The sequence below is a fragment of the Haematobia irritans genome, chromosome 4, assembly GCF_050003625.1.
Source record: "Haematobia irritans isolate KBUSLIRL chromosome 4, ASM5000362v1, whole genome shotgun sequence".
Classification (NCBI taxonomy): domain Eukaryota; kingdom Metazoa; phylum Arthropoda; class Insecta; order Diptera; family Muscidae; genus Haematobia; species Haematobia irritans.
The window spans coordinates 115561730-115582541 of record NC_134400.1 but is presented as its reverse complement, the minus strand read 5'-3'; the positions used below and the strand labels follow the sequence as shown (position 1 = coordinate 115582541).

The 20812-nt window shown below is 33.7% G+C and overlaps 1 protein-coding gene across 2 annotated transcripts in view; it reads right to left on the bottom strand.

Annotated features, from left to right (window-relative positions):
• Positions 1-7477: 7477 nt before the first annotated feature.
• The window catches only part of dpr10 (defective proboscis extension response 10), a 799057-nt gene continuing 785722 nt past the window's right edge, over positions 7478-20812 (bottom strand). For both annotated transcript variants that reach the window (XM_075304411.1, XM_075304412.1), the window contains one exon: positions 7478-8875. In XM_075304411.1, coding sequence (XP_075160526.1) covers positions 8289-8875 — 587 coding nt within the window. In that variant the 3' untranslated portion in view covers positions 7478-8288. The remainder of the gene's footprint in view (positions 8876-20812) is intronic.

Below are 20812 nucleotides of genomic sequence, written 5' to 3'. Positions count from 1 at the left end.
TTTTCTATAAAAATAAAATTTTGACAAAATTTTCTATAGAAATAACATGTTGACAAAATTTTCTATAGAAATAACATGTTGACAAAATTTTCTATAGAAATAAAATTTTTACAAAATCTACTATAGAAATAATATTTTGACAAAATTTTCTATATAAATTAAATTTTGACAAAATTTTCTATATAAATTAAATTTTGATAAAATTTTCTATATAAATTAAATTTTGACAAAATTTTCTATACAAATTAAATTTTGACAAAGTTTTCTATAGAAATAAAATTTTTACAAAATCTACTATAGAAATAATATTTTGACAAAATTTTCTATAGAAATAAAATTGTGACAAAATTTTCTATAGAAATAAAATTTTGACAAAATTTACTATAGAAATAATATTTTGACAAAATTTTCTATATAAATTAAATTTTGACAAAATTTCCTATAGAAATAAAATTTTGACAAATTTTTCTATAGAAATAAAAGTTTTTCGTATAACTATGAAGAAAAAATTTCCTTAAAAGAACCTAAAATTTCATTCTCTCAATGAAAAGTTTCGTTGGTTGTAAAACCATGACAAATTTCATACATTTAACGAAATTTTTCGTTCTTTTTACGAAGCAAATTCTTTCGGTATATCTTCTGGTTTAAATACCTTTTATTGACAATTATCGACAAATTCTATTAAAATACACGTTATTTGTCCATGTAGAATAAAACAATAGTTTCTTTCATATAAAACAAATTATTATTAAATAGAATTAAAACAAGTAAGGAAAGTCTAAAGTTGGGCGGGGCCGACTATATTATACCCTGCACCACTTAAGTCGGCTAATGCACTAGGGTGGAACACAATTTTAGTAAAAAAAAAAATATGGGAAACGTTTAAATCTGAAGCAATTTTAAGGAAACTTCGAAAAAGTTTATTTATGATTTATCGCTCGATATACATGTATTAGAAGTTTAGGAAAATTAGAGTCATTTTTACAACTTTTCGACTAAGCAGTGGCGATTTTACAAGGAAAATGTTGGTATTTTGATCATTTTTGTCGAAATCAGAAAAACATATATATGGGAGCTATATCTAAATCTGAACCGATTTCAACCAAATTTGGCGCGCATAGCTACAATGCTAATTCTACTCCCTGTGCAAAATTTCAACCAAATTGGGGTAAAACTCTGGCTTCTGGGACCTTATTAGTCCATATCGGGCGAAAGATATATATGGGAGCTATATCTAAATCTGAACCGATTTCAATAAAATTTGGCACACTTGACTATAGTACTAATTGCTCTTCTTGTGCAAAATTTTAAGCAAATTAGGTTAAAACTCTGGCTTCTGCGGCCATATAAGTCCATATCGGGCGAAATATATATATGGGAGCTATATCTAAGTCAGAACCGATTTCTTCCAAAATCAATAGGGATCTATTCTGAGCCAAAACACATACTTGTGCCAAATTTGAAGTCGATTGGACTAAAACTGCAACAGACGGACAGACGGACATGGCTACATCGACTCAGGAGCCCACCCTGAGCATTTGTGCCAAAGACACCATGTGTCTGTCTCGTCTCCTTCTGGGTGTTGCAAACATATGCACTAACTTATAATACCCCGTTCCACAGTGTGGAGCAGGGTATAACAAACAAATTCAATTTAATTAAATATACACTGTTAGAAAAATATGTTTTTCATATGTTCCGATATAAACAAAATGTGTTTCGGGAACAATTTTTAAACACAATATATTTAAGTGCAAACATATAATGTTCCTAAACTAACACTAAATGTTTGGGACACATATGTTAATATGTTACAATATATTATGTTTGGGGCATGAATGTTTTATAAAAATAATATGTGTGAATGTAAACATATATAAATTTACAAATTTCGAATAAACATATATATGTTGTGATATTTTATTCAGAGATCGACAGAGAGAGAGAGAGTATAGAGAAAAAAATCGGGAGGGTTGACGAAAGATATCAACATAACACAGCGAGAGAATCAAAAGAGAGCAATTTCTGTGAAACCGCTTGTATGTTGTTTCGGAAAACTGTTTTATGATATGCTTAAGTCTAAATATTATTTAATTTGAATATTAGAATTGGTATTCTGAGTAAAGAGAAGCAGCATTTGATGTAAGTTTGGACATGTGTTTTGTTCGTTAAAAGAAATCGATACGTACGAGGAGTAAGTCAAAATATTCAGGCAAAGGAAATTTAAAAAACGGTGGAAAATATACAAAAATTACAAAGGGATCTTCATAAAAAATAACGAAAGGGCACTATACTCTTTTTAGAGTTGGGACAGAAAAATGAAAAAAGGAGGAAATAGTGAAAAATTAATTAAAAAATTAAAGTAAAATGTATAAAAACAAAGTTTAGTACCTCTTTATGAATAAGTAGTCCAAGAGGAGTTGACGGACACCTTCAAATATAAAAGCGGACATTAAGTTCGAGTTTTGCATCTAATACATTTGAAAAAGTTTATTTTCTTTAAAAAGAATTATTAAAGAAAAGTAAAAGGCAAAACAGGGCCATTTTAGAGCGATAATGCCAACTTAATATCGGCCTTAAAGGTAAAAATGAAATTAAGTGCAAAACACGATCAGTTTTAAGTGCATTTAAAATGGTGTTAAATGCTAGTAAAAAACTATTCACGCTTAAATAAATTTATGTGTATATTACGAAATTATTTATGTATGTTTAAACTCGACTCCACGTTCTTCTTTTGTTAGAGTTTTTGATTTCCTTCCAAAATTTCAAACTTTTATACCAAAAACAGTTTTCTGTTACAAAATTGTTATTTTTGCAATAAAAAATAATATTTTATCCAAAAGCTCAGTCCATGTCGTTTATATCAAGTTTCATTATAAAAAGTTAATTTAGTATAAATATAAATGTGTAAATTAAAAAAAAAAGTTCGGTCGGAGCAGGGATTGAACCCACGACCCTTTGCATGCAAGGCAGACATGCTAACCACTGCACCACGTGGCAAACAAATGTATGTTTATGTTAAATAATGTTATGTTTGCATGGGCTCGTGGGCGCTGCAAACTATGCTATATAAATGTAACTTATAATGATAATTGTCTACTGGTGACTATAACAGCTACGTAGCCCAGTGGATAGTGTGTTGGCTTACAAACTGTATGCTCCTCGGTTCGATTCTCCGTCTAGGCGAAAGGTAAAATTTAAAAAATTTATAAAATTGTGCCAAGAACTAAAAAATATCGTGGAAGTGAAAATTATGTGAGGGAATGAGCACAATCATCTTTGGGGAAAATTCTTCTAAGCATATACAATTTTTGGGCTCAAAATGCTTCCAAACATATAATATGTTCACATAAAACAAACATATTAATGTTTCGGCAGTATCGAATAATATATGTGCTTCCTGCAAAATATGTTTGGAACATATGTTAGAGAAGCGATTTTTTTTGAGGGTGTAAAAAATAAATAAAAAGTATTTAAATTGATAGTTCAAATGTGACGGAAGTGTTCCTTCTTGGTAAATTCCATATTTCAGTAGTTTATTATGCTTTATAGCCAAAGGTGGTGCCTAAGACTGACATTAATTTTCACTAAACCCTCGTAGAAAAAGGCGATTGCCATATCAGTATATCAGTTCTCTGGTACTGTATAATACTGGCACTTGTATCGCAATGTCCTGAATGCCTTGAATGCTTGATTCATTTAAAAATGCTGAGCAAAGTGCCTTTGCAACATTGCTTCACAAAATAAAAAGAAAACCATGGTTCACGGTAATTTCGTATGGCTTTGGCGATGACTTTTAAAGGAACGGGATGAATTGTTCTTCTTCTTCTTGGAACAGTTGCCCACATTTCTTTCTGGAAATATGACATCCATGAGAAAGATACTTTACTTCTGTGAAATGTTTTATTTCTTTAAATGACTTAATTATCACTAACATTAGATTTATAGGTATTACATACCTGTTATGTTGTTGATTTGCTTTACTTGGAATTACAATGTGTATATATGTATGTATATTTGTTTTTGTTTATTAGTCTAATCAATTTAAATACAATTATTTGTGAATTCCGATCTTCACTTCAATAAATACCAATTACAATTTTAAATTTTATTTAATTTATTAATTTTATATATTCTATGATTTGTTATGCCTATGGTTAATGTTATTCTTAATATCTACGAGTTGCTTAGCAAACATAAAACAAATGACATAAATATTAACTCAAGTAGAAATAGATGTGTATATCCCTACTAATATAATCAACATGCTTGTTACGGTAATGAATTTGTGGTTTAAAATTACATTATAGCTACTATAAATTGAACTATTGTAAAATCTAAACGTCATCAAAGTTGTCAATAGAAAGGCTTTCAAATATGTTAGCAATCTCTGTCAAAAGTCATAATTGAATAATTCTTACTTATTTCATGTGGGTAAATTCAAATTGGGGATTGGGGATACACCAACATTGCCAGTCCATTTGAATTATATATGTTATATATGTAAATATTTGTCACAGAACGCTCGCTGTATATAGTAAGAAACGGATATATGAACAAATTATGTAAGAAACAAGTATATACGACCGTAAGTTCGGCCAGGCCGAATCTTATGTACCCTCCACCATGGATTGCGTAGAAACTTGTACTAAAGACTGCCATCCACAATCAAATTACTTGGGGTTGCGGTAACACTTGCCGATGGTGAGGTATCTTAAAACTTATTAACACCGTCTTCTCAATTGTAAATTAGTCCATACGGGGTATATATTAAATAAAGAAAGGCCGATAAAATACGTATATACGTTTGACAAAATTTTCTATAGAAATAAAATTTTGACAAAATTTTCTATAGATATAAAATTTTGAGAAAATTTTCTATAGAAATAAAATTTTGAGAAAATTTTCTTTAAAAATAAAATTTTGACAACATTTTCTATAGCAACAAAATTTTCTGTAGAAATAAAATTATGAAAAAAAATTCTATAGAAATAAAATTTTGACAACATTTTCTATAGAAATAAAATTTTGACAAAATTATCTATAGAAAACAAGTAAGGAAAGTCTAAAGTCGGGCGGGCCGACTATATTATACCCTGCACCACTTTGTAGATCTAAATGTTCGATACCATATCACATCCGTCAAATGTGTTGGGGACTATATATAAAGGTTTGTCCCAAATACATACATTTAAATATCACTCGATCTGGAGAGAATTTGATAGACTTCTACAAAATCTATAGACTCAAGATTTAAGTCGGCTAATGCACTAGGGTGGAACACAATGTTAGTAAAAAAATATGGGAAACGTTTAAATCTGAAGCAATTTTAAGGAAACTTCGAAAAAGTTTATTTATGATTTATTGCTCGATATATATGTATTAGAAGTTTAGGAAAATTAGAGTCATTTTTACAACTTTTCGACTAAGCAGTGGCGATTTTACAAGGAAAATGTTGGTATTTTGACCATTTTTGTCGAAATCAGAAAAACATATATATGGGAGCTATATCTAAATCTGAACCGATTTCAACCAAATTTGGCACGCATAGCAACAATGCTTATTCTACTCCCTGTACAAATTTTCAACTAAATCGGAGTTAAAAATTGGCCTCTGTGGTCATATGAGTGTAAATCGGGCGAAAGATATATATGTGAGCTATATCTAAATCTGAACCGATTTCAACCAAATTGAACATGCATAGCAATAATGCTAATTCTACTCCCTGTGCAAAATTTCAACTAAATCGGAGCAAAAAATTGGCCTCTATGGTCAAATGAGTGTAAATCGGCCGAAAGCTATATATGGGAGCTATATCTAAATCTGAACCGATTTCAACCAAATTTGGCACGCATAGCTACAATGCTAATTCTACTCCCTGTGCAAAATTTCAACAAAATTGGGGTAAAACTCTGGCTTCTGGGACCGTATTAGTCCATATCGGGCGAAAGATATATATGGGAGCTATATCTAAATCTGAACCGATTTCAATAAAATTTGACACACTTGACTACACTACTAATTGTACTCCTAGTGCAAAATTTCAACCAAATTGGGGTAAAACTCTGGCTTCTGGGGCCATATAAGTCTATATCGGGCGAAATATATATATGGGAGCTATATCTAAATCTGAACCGATTTCTTTCAAAATCAATAGGGATCTATTCTGAGCCAAAACACATACTTGTGCCAAATTTGAAGTCGATTGGACTAAAACTGCGACCTAGACTTTGATTACAAAAATGTGTTCACGGACAGACGGACATCGCTATATCGACTCAATAGCCCACCCTGAGCATTTTTGCCAAAGACACCATGTGTCTATCTCGTCTCCTTCTGGGTGTTGCAAACATATGCACTAACTTATAATACCCTGTTCCACAGTGTGGAGCAGGGTATAAAAATTTGAGAAAATTTTCAATAGTAATAAGATTTTGACAAAATTTTCTATAGAGACCATATACTAACTCCACGTACCAAATTCCAACCGTATTGGATGAAATTTGCTTTTCCAAGAGGCTCCGGAGTTCAAATCTAGGGATCGGCTTATATGGGGCTATATATAATTATGGACCGATATGGAACAATTTTATCATGGTTTTTAGAGACCATATACTAACACCACGTACCAAATTTCAACAAGATCGGATGAAATTTTCTCTTCCAAGAGAAAATATGGGGGCTGTATCTAATAGTGGTCCGATATGATAGTGTGTCCTACATTAAAAAACAACAACTTGTTCCCAGTTTCAAGCCTAATGATCTTAACTGACTGGTGGATGGACGGACATCACTAGATCGAGTCGGCCAAGAACATATATTCTAAGGCCAATATCACGGAATGACAAAGTTGGTATATCTTCCATCCTATTGTAGTCGATTTTGGCCCACTTCAAACGCCGATTAGCAGATTTTCAAAAATATCACAAGTCAAATGTGAAGATTACAAAAATTCAACTTCGACCATTGACGTAGCTAGGGGAATCCTAGGGGGCTAAGCCACCCCAGAAAAATATTTGTCAATATATTTTTCCACGTACCGTTTCCTTAATAACTCATTTAAAAAAAAATAACTTTTTCGAATTAGTATTTTCAAATATTTCCCTTTTCCATTTTTAATTTTAGCGGTTGAGATTGAACTTTGTGTTAAACTTTTTAACATTGTCTTCTAAATTGTTAGTTAGTCCATATGGATGATGTGTTAGATAAATATGTATTCAGTAATATGTATTCCGTCAAGAACATAGGCTGTGTACATAGAATCTCTGACGGTTCCTGTCCGCTGCGATGTAACGTAGTTGGGCAAAAGATTTGCCACTCTCATTGAAAATTGTTCGTCTACAGGTTGTCTTTGGCCTGCCTCTGCTCCTTGAGGATTCAATTCGAAGGTCTCGTTACATATTTCATCGTATGCCTTTCGAAGGTTATAACTTTAATACCGGACAAAAATTTACCAACTAAAGGGTATGTTTCTGTAAAAAAAAAGTTTCTTTACATCGGCTCGTGGGCGCCCAAAACTATGCTATATAAATAGGACTGCTTGACATTATGCGTTGCTTGTACATTGATCTGTTGATGTCAATAATTGCTAAGAAGCCCAGTAGTTAGTGTGTTGGTCTACAAACTGTATGATCCGCGGTTAGATTCTCCGTCCGCGGCTCAATTCTCCTTCAAATAATTTCTTCTACATCGTTTGCATTGCGGAAAAAGGAGCTAAGAATTAAATAAAACTCGTGAAAGTGATGTTGAGGGAAGATTCAGTTAGCCAGAAATTAAAAAAATGAGTGAGACTTTATAAAATGATTTTTACATCCTGAAAAATTCAACGTTTAATACCAAAAGTATATACTATTCTTCCAAACAAATTTTCTTTAGAGCGAAAAGCAAATTGGAACCGATATTTTTTTGCCTAAAATTTCGTAAAGGAAAGAATTATTTCTTTTTTTGAGTGTAAATAGCTTTAGAAACTAGAAATGTTTGCGTCTTTTGACCCTGATTTTATTCCATTCTTATTTTGTTAGTTTATCATCACAAACATGTTGATTATTTGTAAGGACTAATAAATTTTTATTGTACGTAGAAATAACCATAAAAACAATTAAAAAATTAATAAAATATTAATGAAAATTCACTCTGCTACACATTTATGTGATTCAAGTATTTATATGCATGTGGCAATCTAGTGCAAGCTTAAATACTTCGAGAAAATGCTTTACAGTATTTACATGGTGAATAAATACTCTATTTAAACACTTGGGCTATTATGGTAACTTTACTCAGTCATTTAATCACCGTAAAGCATGTCCGTGATACCAGTTGCTGGGGAAGAAGCCATTGAAATACTCATTGTCATGCTCTTCATTATTTTGCTGATGAACATAATTGGCCAGAGAAGAATTCCATTTTGCACAACCCTTCCGTTTCTGCCTGTGATGATCATCAGAATAATTCCAAACCGCACTGCAATCCACCGCAGAATCTCCATCATCAACATGGCCATCTGCGACATTGACGTTAGCGCCTCCATTATCATCGTCATGACAATCGTTGCTGCAGCAGCCATTTTTGCCAACATAATTATCCCTTATGGTGTTGTTGATGGTGCCGTTATTGCAGTTGCTGCAATGGCGACAATTGCTTATTTTGTTGTTGCCACTTACGCTGTTGCTGTTGGCGTTGTCTTTAATTGCGGCAATGCTGCTGCCATTGCTGTTGATGGTACTCTTTCTCTTGCTGAAAAAGCATGCAAATGTTGTTACAGCGTGCCACAAAGCAATTGTTGCCACAAACGTGGCCATTGTTGTTGCAAAGGGGTTTGAAGCTCCCACTTTATTGGATGCAGCTGCATTGGTTTGCATTGCCTCAGGCCGTTCTCCTGCAAGAAAATGACGAAAATAAAAAAAAAAAAACAGCATAAGATTTTAATGTTTCAAGACAGATGTGCCACAGGCACTTAGCTATGAGCTTCTTTATATTTTCAACATACAATAATAATGCATATATAAAATATTGTAAATAAATCCGGGGGTTAAAAGCAAGCCCCATTATCAACTGCTGTGCATAATATCTAAGTAATCGGGCTTGAAATTTTAATATGAAATAAATGTTTACCGTCGGATAAAAGTTTACTATCATTGATGTTGGTAAGATATCCGACAATGAATTGAGGATTTTCGGTACAACTCGGAGGTATTATAAAACAAGTAAGGAAAGTCTAAAGTCGGGCGGGGCCGACTATATTATACCCTTCACCACTTTGTAATTCCACATTTTCGATACCATATCAAATCCGTCCAATGTGTTGGATGCTATATGAATCCATACACATATATTCTGTATATCTGAGGAGATATGTAAAGAGTTCTGCAATACTTATAGATTTTACATTTAAGTCGACTAATGCGCAGAGGTGGAACACAATCTTAGTAAAAAACAAGTAAGGAAAGTCTAAAGGCGGGCGGGGCCGACTATATTATACCCTTCACCACTTTGTAAGTCCACATTTTCGATACCATATCAAATCCGTCCAATGTGTCGGATGATATATGAATCCATACACATATATTCTGTATATCTGAGCAGATCTGTAAAGAGTTCTGCAATACTTATAGATTTTACAATTAAGTCGACTAATGCGCTGAAGTGGAACACAATCTTAGTAAAAAAAAATATAGGAAACATTTAAATATGAACCAATTTTGAGGCAACTTTGGAAAAGTGTATTTATGATTTATCGGTCAATAGATGTGTAATAGAGTAATAGGAAAATTTGAGTCATTTTGAGTCATGAGAAAATGTAGGTATTTCGGCCAGTTTTGCCTAAATAGGAAAAACATATATATGGAATCTATATCGAAATCTGAACTGATTGCAATCAAATTCCACATGCATAGTTACTATGTTGAATCTACTCCCTGTGCAAAATTTCAGTAAATCGGATAACAACTTTGACCTCTGTGGTTATATGACGGAAAATCGGGCGAAAGATATATATGGGAGCTATATCAAAATCTGAACCGATTTCAAGCAAAATAGACACGCATATGCAGAACCTTAATTCTACGCCCTGTGCAAAGTTTCAAGTTCAATTCTACTCCCTCTGCAAAATTTCACGTAAATCAGAGTAGCACTTTTGCCTCTGTGGGCATATTAGACCAAATCGGGCGAATGATATATATGGTAGATATATCTAAATCTGAACCGACTTCAACTAAATTTTGCACAATTAACGATACCATCAAACGTACTCCTTGTGCAAAATTTCAAGCAACTCAGGGCAAAACTCTGGCTTTTGAGGCCATATAAATCCAAATCGGACGAAAGATATATATGTGAGCTATATCTAAATCGGAACCGACTTTAACCAAATTAAGTACACTTAACGATACTATTAAACGTACTTGTTGTGCAAAATTTGAAGCAAATCAGGGCAAAACTCTGGCTTTTGGGGACATATGAGCCCAAATCGGTCGAAAGATATATATGGGAGCTATATCTAAATCTGAACCGATTTCAACTAAATTTGGCACAATTAACGATACCATCAAACGTACTCGTTGTGCAAAATTTGAAGCAAATCAAGGCAAAAATCTCGCTTTTGGGGCCATATAAGTCCAAATCGGACGAAAGATATATATGGGAGCTATATATAAATCTGAACCGATTTAGCTGATATTTGGCAGTTTTTACGGGACTGACAAATTATTCAGATGTACAAAATTTGAAGAACGTCGGTTCATAAACACGTGAATTATGATCAAATCGGTGATAACTATATATGGCAGCTATATCTAAATCTGAACCGATTTTTTCAAAAATCAATAGCGATTGTCTTCTACCCGAAGAAAGACGTTATGTCAAATTTGAGAACGATCGGACTTAAACTGCGACCTGTACTTTGTGCACAAAATTACATATACAGACAGACGGACGGACAGACAGACAGACGGACATCGCTAAATCGACTCAGAATTTAATTCTAAGCCGATCGGTATACTAAAAGATGGGTCTATGACAATTATTTCTTGGCGTTACATACAAATGCACAAACTTATTATAACCTGTACCACAGTAGTGGTGAAGGGTACAAAAATGTAGGAAACATTTAAATATGATCCAATTTTGAGGCAACTTCGGAAAAATGATTTATCGGTCAATAGATGTGTAATAGAGTAATAGGAAAATTTGAGTCATTTTGATAAGTTTTCGACTTGGCAGTGGCGATTTGATAAGGAAAATGTAGGTATTTCGGCCAGTTTTGCCTAAATAGGAAAAACATATATATGGGAGCTATATCTAAATCTGAACCGATTTCAATCAAATTTGGCACACATGACTATACTACCAATTGTACTCCTTGTGCAAAATTTCAAGCTAATCGGGATAAAACTCTGGCTTCTGGGTCCATATAAGTGCATATCGGTCGAAAGATATATGGGAGCTATATCTAAATCTGAATCGATTTCAACCAAATTTGGCACGCACAGTTACAATGCTAAATATACTCCCTGTGCCAAATTTCAACCAAATTGGGCCAAAACTCCGGCTTTTAGGACCAAATTAGTCCATATCGGGCGAAAGATATATATGGGAGCTATATCTAAATTTGAACCGATTTCAATCAAATTTTGCACACTTGACTATACAACTAAGTGTTATGTTTGTACGAAATTTCAAGCAAATCGGTATAAAACTCTGGCTGCTGGGTCCATATTAGTGCATATCGGGCGAAAGATATATATGGGAGCTATATCTAAATCGGAACCGATTTCTTTCAAAATCAATAGGGCTCTATTCTGACCCAAATTAGGAACAAGTGCCAAATTTGAAGGCGATTGGACTTAAATTGCGACCTAGACTTTGATCACAAAAATGTGTTCACAGACAGACGGACGGACGGACAGACGGACATGGTTATATCGACTCAGGGACCCACCCTGAGCATTATTGCCAAAGACACCATGTGTCTATCTCGTCTCCTTCTGGGTGTTACAAACATATGCACTAACTTATAATACCCTGTTCCACAGTGTGGCGCAGGGTATAAAAACGACTTAATTGAAAAGTTTATCGTCTTTTGGACAAGGAAAAAAACTTTATATTAGAGAAATGCGTCTTCTATGCTAAGCAAAATTTGTATTCGTATTTTAACGACATGAAATCTTTGACCTCACGACAATATTCTCTTCAGTACACCCAAAGAAAAAATATTTTCTGTCAAAACGACATTTTAGACGAAGTATTTTCTTTGAAAGCAAATAAACCGAATTTATGATAAGCATTGCAACGATTGTCTCTTATCTTCTTTATTTACCTTTACATTTGTTTTGCGTCAAAATAAAACATTTCTTGGCTAAATGTTCGTTCCACAGAGAATAAAACTTTTCTGTCACTGTATGTATTCTAACCATCTTCAGGTTGCTATCATTTCTAAGCAACTCGTCTGATGGAATTCAAGTTGTGATGGTTTTATATTTGCCTGGAAAACTACAAGTGGAAATAGTTCTAGTTCTTCTAGCTTTTAAATGTGAATGCATTTTTTTATTTCTTTGTATCATTAGTCGTTACCGTGGTACTGGCGGAGTGCACTGCGTCCAAAAGAAACGTGAAAAACAAAAAAGGTTACAACACTAGAAATGATCCGAAAAGTACAAGACAAATTTGATCGAAATCCACGCCGCAGTTTAGAAAACTTGCTAGTGAGCTGAACTTATAGTAAGAAGGGTTGCAACACGTATTGAAAAATGACCTTGGACTAAAACCAAAACAAAGTTAGACTGGATTTATCCCTATAGTGCATGGTAATATCATAGTGGTGAATTTCTCACTTATCAATGAGTGCTCCCCGATTCTATGTTTTTAGCTCAATGACAAGGAACCTTTTTATAGCCGAATCCGAACGGCGCTTAACATTGCGGTGAAACCACTTAGAGAATGTAACCAGTATTACTGAGAGGGGCTAATCCACCGCCGAAAAACTTTTTGGTGTTTTGGTCGAAGTTGGTTTTTGACCCGCGACCCTGTGTATGCTAACCATTGCACCATGGTGTCTCCCTTTCCTTGAACAATAAATTATTATTATTCTGATAATTGTTTTTCAGTAAATGTATAGCCGCAAATAAGTATCAAGCGAGTATAGAAATCAATAAATTGATAACCAGTACATGTCCTTTGATAGATCCTTCAGTGGCAATTTGCACCAATTTCCCGTAGGGTACAACCAAATTTGTACATTTGTATTTAATATAAAATACTTAAATTTAAGTTAATATGCCTAAAATATTATCGATATTTTCATTTAACATTAACAAATGCTCAAAGGTATAACATACATTTGTGAATCAGAGAAATATTTTTATACCCACCACCATAGAATGGTGACGGGGGTATAATAAGTTTGTCATTCCGTTTGTAACACATCGAAATATCGATTTCCGACTATATAAAGTATATATATTCTTGATCAGGGAGAAATTCTAAGACGATATAGCCATGTCCGTCTGTCTGTCTGTCTGGCTGTCTGTCTGACAGTTGTAATCACGCTACAGTCTTCAATAATAAAGCAATCGAGCTGAAATTTCGCACAAACTCGTCTTTTGTCTGCAGGCAGGTCAAGTTCGAAGATGGGCTATATCGGTCCAAGTTTTGATATAGTCCCCATATAAACCGACCTCCCGATTTGGGGTCTTGGGCTTATAAAAACCTTAGTTTCTATCCAATTTGCCTGAAATTAGAAATCTAGAAGTATTTTATGACCACAAAGAGGTGTGTGAAAAATGGTGAGTATCGGTCCATGTTTTGGTATAGCCCCCATATAGACCGATCTCCCGATTATATATCTGGGGCTTCTAGAATCGATAGTTTCTATCCAATTCGGCTGAAATTGGAAATCTAGAGGTATTTTAGCACCATAAAGAGGTGTGCCAAAAATGGTGACTATCGGTTGATGTTTAGGTATAGACCCCATATAGACCGATTTCCCGATTTTACTTCTTGGGCTTCTAGAATCCGTAGTTATTATCCAATTTGGTTGAAATTTGAATTATAGGACCGTAAAGAGGTGTGCTAACAAATGGTGAGTATCGGTCCAGGTTTTGGTATATCCCCCATATAGACCGATCTCACGATTTGGGTCTTGGGCTATAGAATCCGTAGTTTTTATCCAATTTGCCTGAAATTAGAAATCTAGAGGTATTTTAAAACCCTAAAGAGGTGTGCTGAAAATGATGAGTATCGGACCATGTCTTTATATAGCCCTCATATAGACCGATCTCCAGATTTTATTCTTGGGCTTATAGAAATCGTAGTTTTTATCCAACTTGCCTCAAATTGGAAATCTAGAGGTATTTTAGGATCATAAAAAGGTATGCCGAAAATGATGAGTATAGGTCCATGTTTTGATATAGCCATCAGATAGACCGATTTTCCCATATTATTTTTTGGGCTTCTAGAAACCGTAATTGTTGTCCACTTTGCCTGAAATCGAAAATCTAAAGGTGCAATAGGTGTGCAAGAAATGATTTTATTTTTTAACATAGGCTTCTAGAATCCGTAGTTTTTATCCAATTTGCCTGAAATATGAGAGCCGAAAATAGCGTGTATTGGTCCATGTTTTGGTTTATCTCCCAAATAGGCCGATCTCCCGATTTTACTTCTTGGGCTTTTAGAAACCATAGTTTTTTTTCAAATTTGCCTGAAATTTTAAATCTAGAAGTATTTTAGGAACATAAAGAGGTGTGCCGAGAATAGTGAATATCGGTCCATGTCCATGCACTGATAATGAAAATTGCTTGAAACTGAATTATAGTTTCCAGATTTTACTTCTGGTAATCATTTAAATAATGGGGGTAAAAATCTACAGATGTTAGATTTTAAATCAAGGCGTTATGTTATGTCATTTTCTTGCACACTTCCACACGATATTTATGATTCCTCTAAAACTCAAACAAATATGGTTCTTATAAATCCAGAATCTGATCTCGTCTTCATAGGCAAAATCTTTGAATTTATTTTCGGGAAGTGTACTGGTTGAACTGATCTGCTTGTCGCCAAATCCCTCTGAAATTTTCACAGGAAACTATAATATTTGATTCATGGTGGTGGGTATTTATGATACGACCCGGCCGAACTAACTGCTTTATATACTTGTTTGTTATTATCCACAACGAAAAAGAAATGCTCAAAGATATATATATATATATATATATATATATATATATATATATATATATATATATATATATATATATATATATATATATATATATATATATTTGTGAATCAGAGAAATACTTTTTATACCCTAAACCACATAGTGGTCAGGGTATAATAAGTTTGATCGGCCAAAGAATGTGCCTACCAGAAATATTGATTTTAGACCCCATAAAATATATACCGATCGACTCAGAATCACCTCCTGGGTCGATCTAGCGCTTCGTGTCCGTCCGTCCGTCTGTCCATGTATTTGTTGTTCACAGGATTCCGGTCGAAATTATTATCCGATTTTGATGAAATTTGGTACAGCGAGTTTTTTGGGCACAAGGACGAACGCTATTGAATTTAGAAGAAATCGGATCAAATTTAGATATAGCTCCCATATATATGTATCGCCCGATTTCGACAAATGGGGTCACGTTGCGCTTTTTTCAAACGGATCGTCACCAACTTTGGCAAAAGGTAATCTTTTCCATCGCCCTTCAAGTCTGCAAAATTTTATTCAAATCGGTTCAGATTTAGATATAGCTCTCATATATATGTATCGCCCGATTTTCCCAAATTTGGCCACAAAACCTTTATTTATCAAAAAGTGTGCCTACCAGAAATATTGATTTTAGACCCCATAAAATATATACCGATCGACTCAGAATCACCTCCTGATGATGAAATTTGGTACAGCGAGTTTTTTGGGCACAAGGACGAACGCTATTGAATTTAGAAGAAATCGGATCAAATTTAGATATAGCTCCCATATATATGTATCGCCCGATTTCGACAAATGGGGTCACGTTGCGCTTTTTTCATACGGATCGTCACCAACTTTGGCAAAAGGTAATCTTTTCCATCGCCCTTCAAGTCTGCAAAATTTTATTCAAATCGGTTCAGATTTAGATATAGCTCTCATATATATGTATCGCCCGATTTTCCCAAATTTGGCCACAAAACCTTTATTTATCAAAAAGTGTGCCTACCAGAAATATTGATTTTAGACCCCATAAAATATATACCGATCGACTCAGAATCACCTCCTGAGTCGATCTAGCGCTTGGTGTCCGTCCGTCCGTCTGTCCATGTATTTGTTGTTCACAGGATTCCGGTCGCAATTATTATCCGATTTTGATGAAATTTGGTACAGCGAGTTTTTTGGGCACAAGGACGAACGCTATTGAATTTAGAAGAAATCGGATCAAATTTAGATATAGCTCCCATATATATGTATCGCCAACCGATATTACTCAAAGTTGGCTAAATATAATCTTGTATAGCACTAACTATATGTGCAAAAAATCATCGAAATCGGTTCAGATTTAGCTATAGCTCCCATATATTTGTACCGCCCGATTTTTCTAAATTTGGCCATAAAACCCTTATTTATTAACCGATCTTACTAAAAGTTGGCTAGATCCAGTCCTCTATAGTACAAACGGTATGCGCAAAATTTCATCGAAATCGGTTCAAATTTAGATATAGCCCCCATATATGTATCGCCCGATTTTGAAAAATTCGCCCTTATAACCTTATGTTTTACCATACAGGCCTCATTTCGTAACTGATCTTACTCAAATCTTGCACAAGGTAACCTTTTGTGGTATTAATCAAACCCGCAAAATATTATGCAAATTGGTTCAGATTTAGATATAGCTTCCATATATATGCATCGCTCGATTTTCCCAAGTTTGGCCATAGTACTCTTATTTATTAACCAATATTACTCAAATTTCAAATTTTGATGTACTAGCCGATCGTACTTATACGTACTTGTAGCTCTTACATAAGAATATTGCTCGATTTTTACAAATTTGTATTTATTACCCACACTAATTTAACGATTTTCTCTTTTTTAATAATCGGCTCAATATTAGTGGCATACTAATTCCGTAGGCGCAATATCAACACAGCCAGTGTTGCAAGAAGTAGGGGAAATTCCCTATATGTAGGGTTTTTCTAATATTTAGCGTCTTGTAGGGACGTAGGGCCACAATGTAGGACATTTTCACTCAACACAATTTGTAATAATTGTTGTCGTTTTTTTATTTCAGCTTAAAACCATACATTGACTAAACTACAAGAGTAGCTTAACCAACAGAGGAAAAGAATGTTTGTCAAATTTATTTGGGCAAAGCCCTATAGACTGCAAGATGGTTGGATGGACGCACGTTTCGGAATTACCACATTCCTCATCAGCATCCTCTACTTGCAGCAAAACTATCAACCAATTATCAGAATAAATTCAGGCAGTTTATTAAACCCAACAAAAACCACACTTGAACCCTCCGAAAAAAGGTTTTACATTGATAGCCGGCTTATGCCAAATAAATTCGAAACAAACATATCTCTTTTCCTATGCCACTGTCAAATCATCGATTTGAATTCACATGGCTGGGTTTATTTTGAGCGTGCCTCCTCTTCTTTTTCCATTTGTTTTGTTATTGTTGGTTTTGTTCTTTAAGCATTGTTGTCGTTTTTTTATTTCAGCTTAAAACCATACATTGACTAAACTACAAGAGTAGCTTAACCAACAGAGGAAAAGAATGTTTGTCAAATTTATTTGGGCAAAGCCCTATAGACTGCAAGATGGTTGGATGGACGCACGTTTCGGAATTACCACATTCCTCATCAGCATCCTCTACTTGCAGCAAAACTATCAACCAATTATCAGAATAAATTCAGGCAGTTTATTAAACCCAACAAAAACCACACTTGAACCCTCCGAAAAAAGGTTTTACATTGATAGCCGGCTTATGCCAAATAAATTCGAAACAAACATATCTCTTTTCCTATGCCACTGTCAAATCATCGATTTGAATTTGGGTTTAATAAACTGCCTGAATTTATTCTGATAATTGGTTGATAGTTTTGCTGCAAGTAGAGGATGCTGATGAGGAATGTGGTAATTCCGAAACGTGCGTCCATCCAACCATCTTGCAGTCTATAGGGCTTTGCCCAAATAAATTTGACAAACATTCTTTTCCTCTGTTGGTTAAGCTACTCTTGTAGTTTAGTCAATGTATGGTTTTAAGCTGAAATAAAAAAACGACAACAATGCTTAAAGAACAAAACCAACAATAACAAAACAAAACAAATTTGTAATAATTTTTACATTTTGGTGGCTCTAGAGGAGGAAATTAGAAGCCGGCAAGGCTTGATCTTTAACAATGAGTGGTAAACTTTACTCCTGTAGAAAATTTTGTCAACATTTTATTTCTATAGAACATTTTTTCAAAATTGTATTTCTTTAGAAATTTTTTTCAAAATATTATTTCTATAAAAAATTTTCTCCAAATTTTATTTCTGTGGAATTTTTTCTCAAAATTTTATTTCTACAGAATTTATTGTCAAAATTTCTATAGAAAAATTTCTCACAAAAATTTGTTTATAGAAACTTTTTCCAAAATTTTATTTTTATAGAGATTTAACAAAAAAGATTACTAATTTGGGTAGAATTCTACCAACTGTGGCAACTGTGGTGGTAATTCAAATTTATATTCTAAGTTATATACGTTGCATATTCATGTTTTAAGATAATAAAGTACTTAGAACCATTTTTGTTTTGTAAAATTTTTTAAATTTAACGAAAAATATAGTAGGGGAAATTGTTTGGGAATGTATGTGAAAGTAGGAAACTTTTTTTGTCCTTGTACGGTAAACCGAACATTTTCCCTTGCAACATTGACTATGAGCTATAGACAGATTGACACAAAACACCCGTAGACATGTACCCCTTAATTTTCTTAAATATGCAACTGCGGTTTATCTCCCAGACCTATATGTTACCCCACAAATGCTTATGATTACTAATTCTGTAATGGTGGTTTAGGGTATGATATAGTCGGCCCCGCCCGACTTTCTACTTTACTTACTTGTTTTTTATTATCCACAACGAAAAAGAAAACCTGAAACGTGAAACCTTTTTGCTAAAGAAATTGTGTCCTTAATTATAAGACCACCTTTGTATGTCAGTTGCAACATAGCTTTTAAAAGGCCCTCATACTCATTTTCCTTGAATAATTCTAAACACTTCGGCTGCATGAGATGGTAACGTCTTATAGACACTTGAGGAAATGAAGGAGATTGTAATGACAATAGAAGGATGTCTATCAACCAAGCAAAACAGTTTTTCATGTAAAACCTTTGCACTTCCTGGTCGAGGTTGTACTTCTTGGGTGTAGATATGTTGTTGACATGCCATAAAGAACAGTGTCATTTCAACGAAGACAGATAATGTTGGGAATTTCGAAGACGGATGCTTTGTCATCAGTAAACATTCATTCCTACAATAGACTTAGTCGAATGCATTGTGTAACATTCTACAGTATGGAACTTAATTTAATTTTTCGATTTAAAAACTAGTATGGGCAGTGGGTTATATCTGACATCACATAGACACAGAAAAATGTTGTTGCAACTGAAGGGACACTATTTACCGTAATGTTACACACACACACACATTTCTTTGATAACATATGACGAATATTCGCTTTAATAAATCCGACAGTTTATGTACTGTAATTTTTTATTACAATAACATTTTAAATCACTTAATAAGAAATAGCTTTAATAAAAGAAAAACATTAACAGCCATTTTCATGTAAACGGGCGAAAAAGACTGTTTTTCATATGTTTGGGTGTAAAAATTATGTGTTTGGAACTCAATTTTTTAGTACATTATTTTTAAGTGCAAGCATATAATGTTCATAAACTAGCATAACATGTTTGCGACATATACGTTAATATCTTAGAACATATTATGTTTGGATTTTGTGGATGCAAACATATATTAAATTAGAAATTGCCGTAAACATATATGTGTTTATAAAGAGAAACCGAGATAGTATGCTGAAAGTAAAAAAAAATGGAAGTAACCAATTGGCGCCAATTGAGGGGGTCGTTATATATTTGTTTTTAATAAACTGAAAACTATCTTTTATTTTATTGATAACAAAGTTTTGTCAGTAATATTGGCATCAGAACTTTTAAATACCGACCACCACACCCTCAAAAAAAAAATCGCTTCTTTAACATATGTTCCAAACATATTTTGCAGGAAGCACATATATTATTGGATACTGCCAAAACATTAATATGTTTGTTTTATGTGAACATATTATATGTTTGGAAGCATTTTGAGCCCAAAAATATTATATGCTTGGAAGAATTTTTCCCAAAGACGATTGTGCTCATTGCCTAACATACTCGTAATTTTCACTTCCACGAAATATTTTAGTTCTTGGCACCTTTTTCTGTAATACAAATAATGTTGAAGAAATTATTCACTTTAATATTTTTTTTAAATTTTACCTTTCGCCTGCACGGAGAATCGAACCGAGGACCATGCAGTTTGTAAGCCAACACACTATCCACTGGGCTACGTAGCTGTTATAGTCACCAGTAGATAATTATCGTTATAAGTTACATTTATATAGCATAGTTTGCAGCGCCCACGAGCCCATGCAAACATAACATTATTTAACAGAAACATACATTTGTTTGTGCATGCAAAGGGTCATGGGTTCAATCCCTACTCCGACCGAACACTTTTTTTTTAATTTACACATTTATATTTATACTATATTAATTTTTTATAATGAAACTTCGA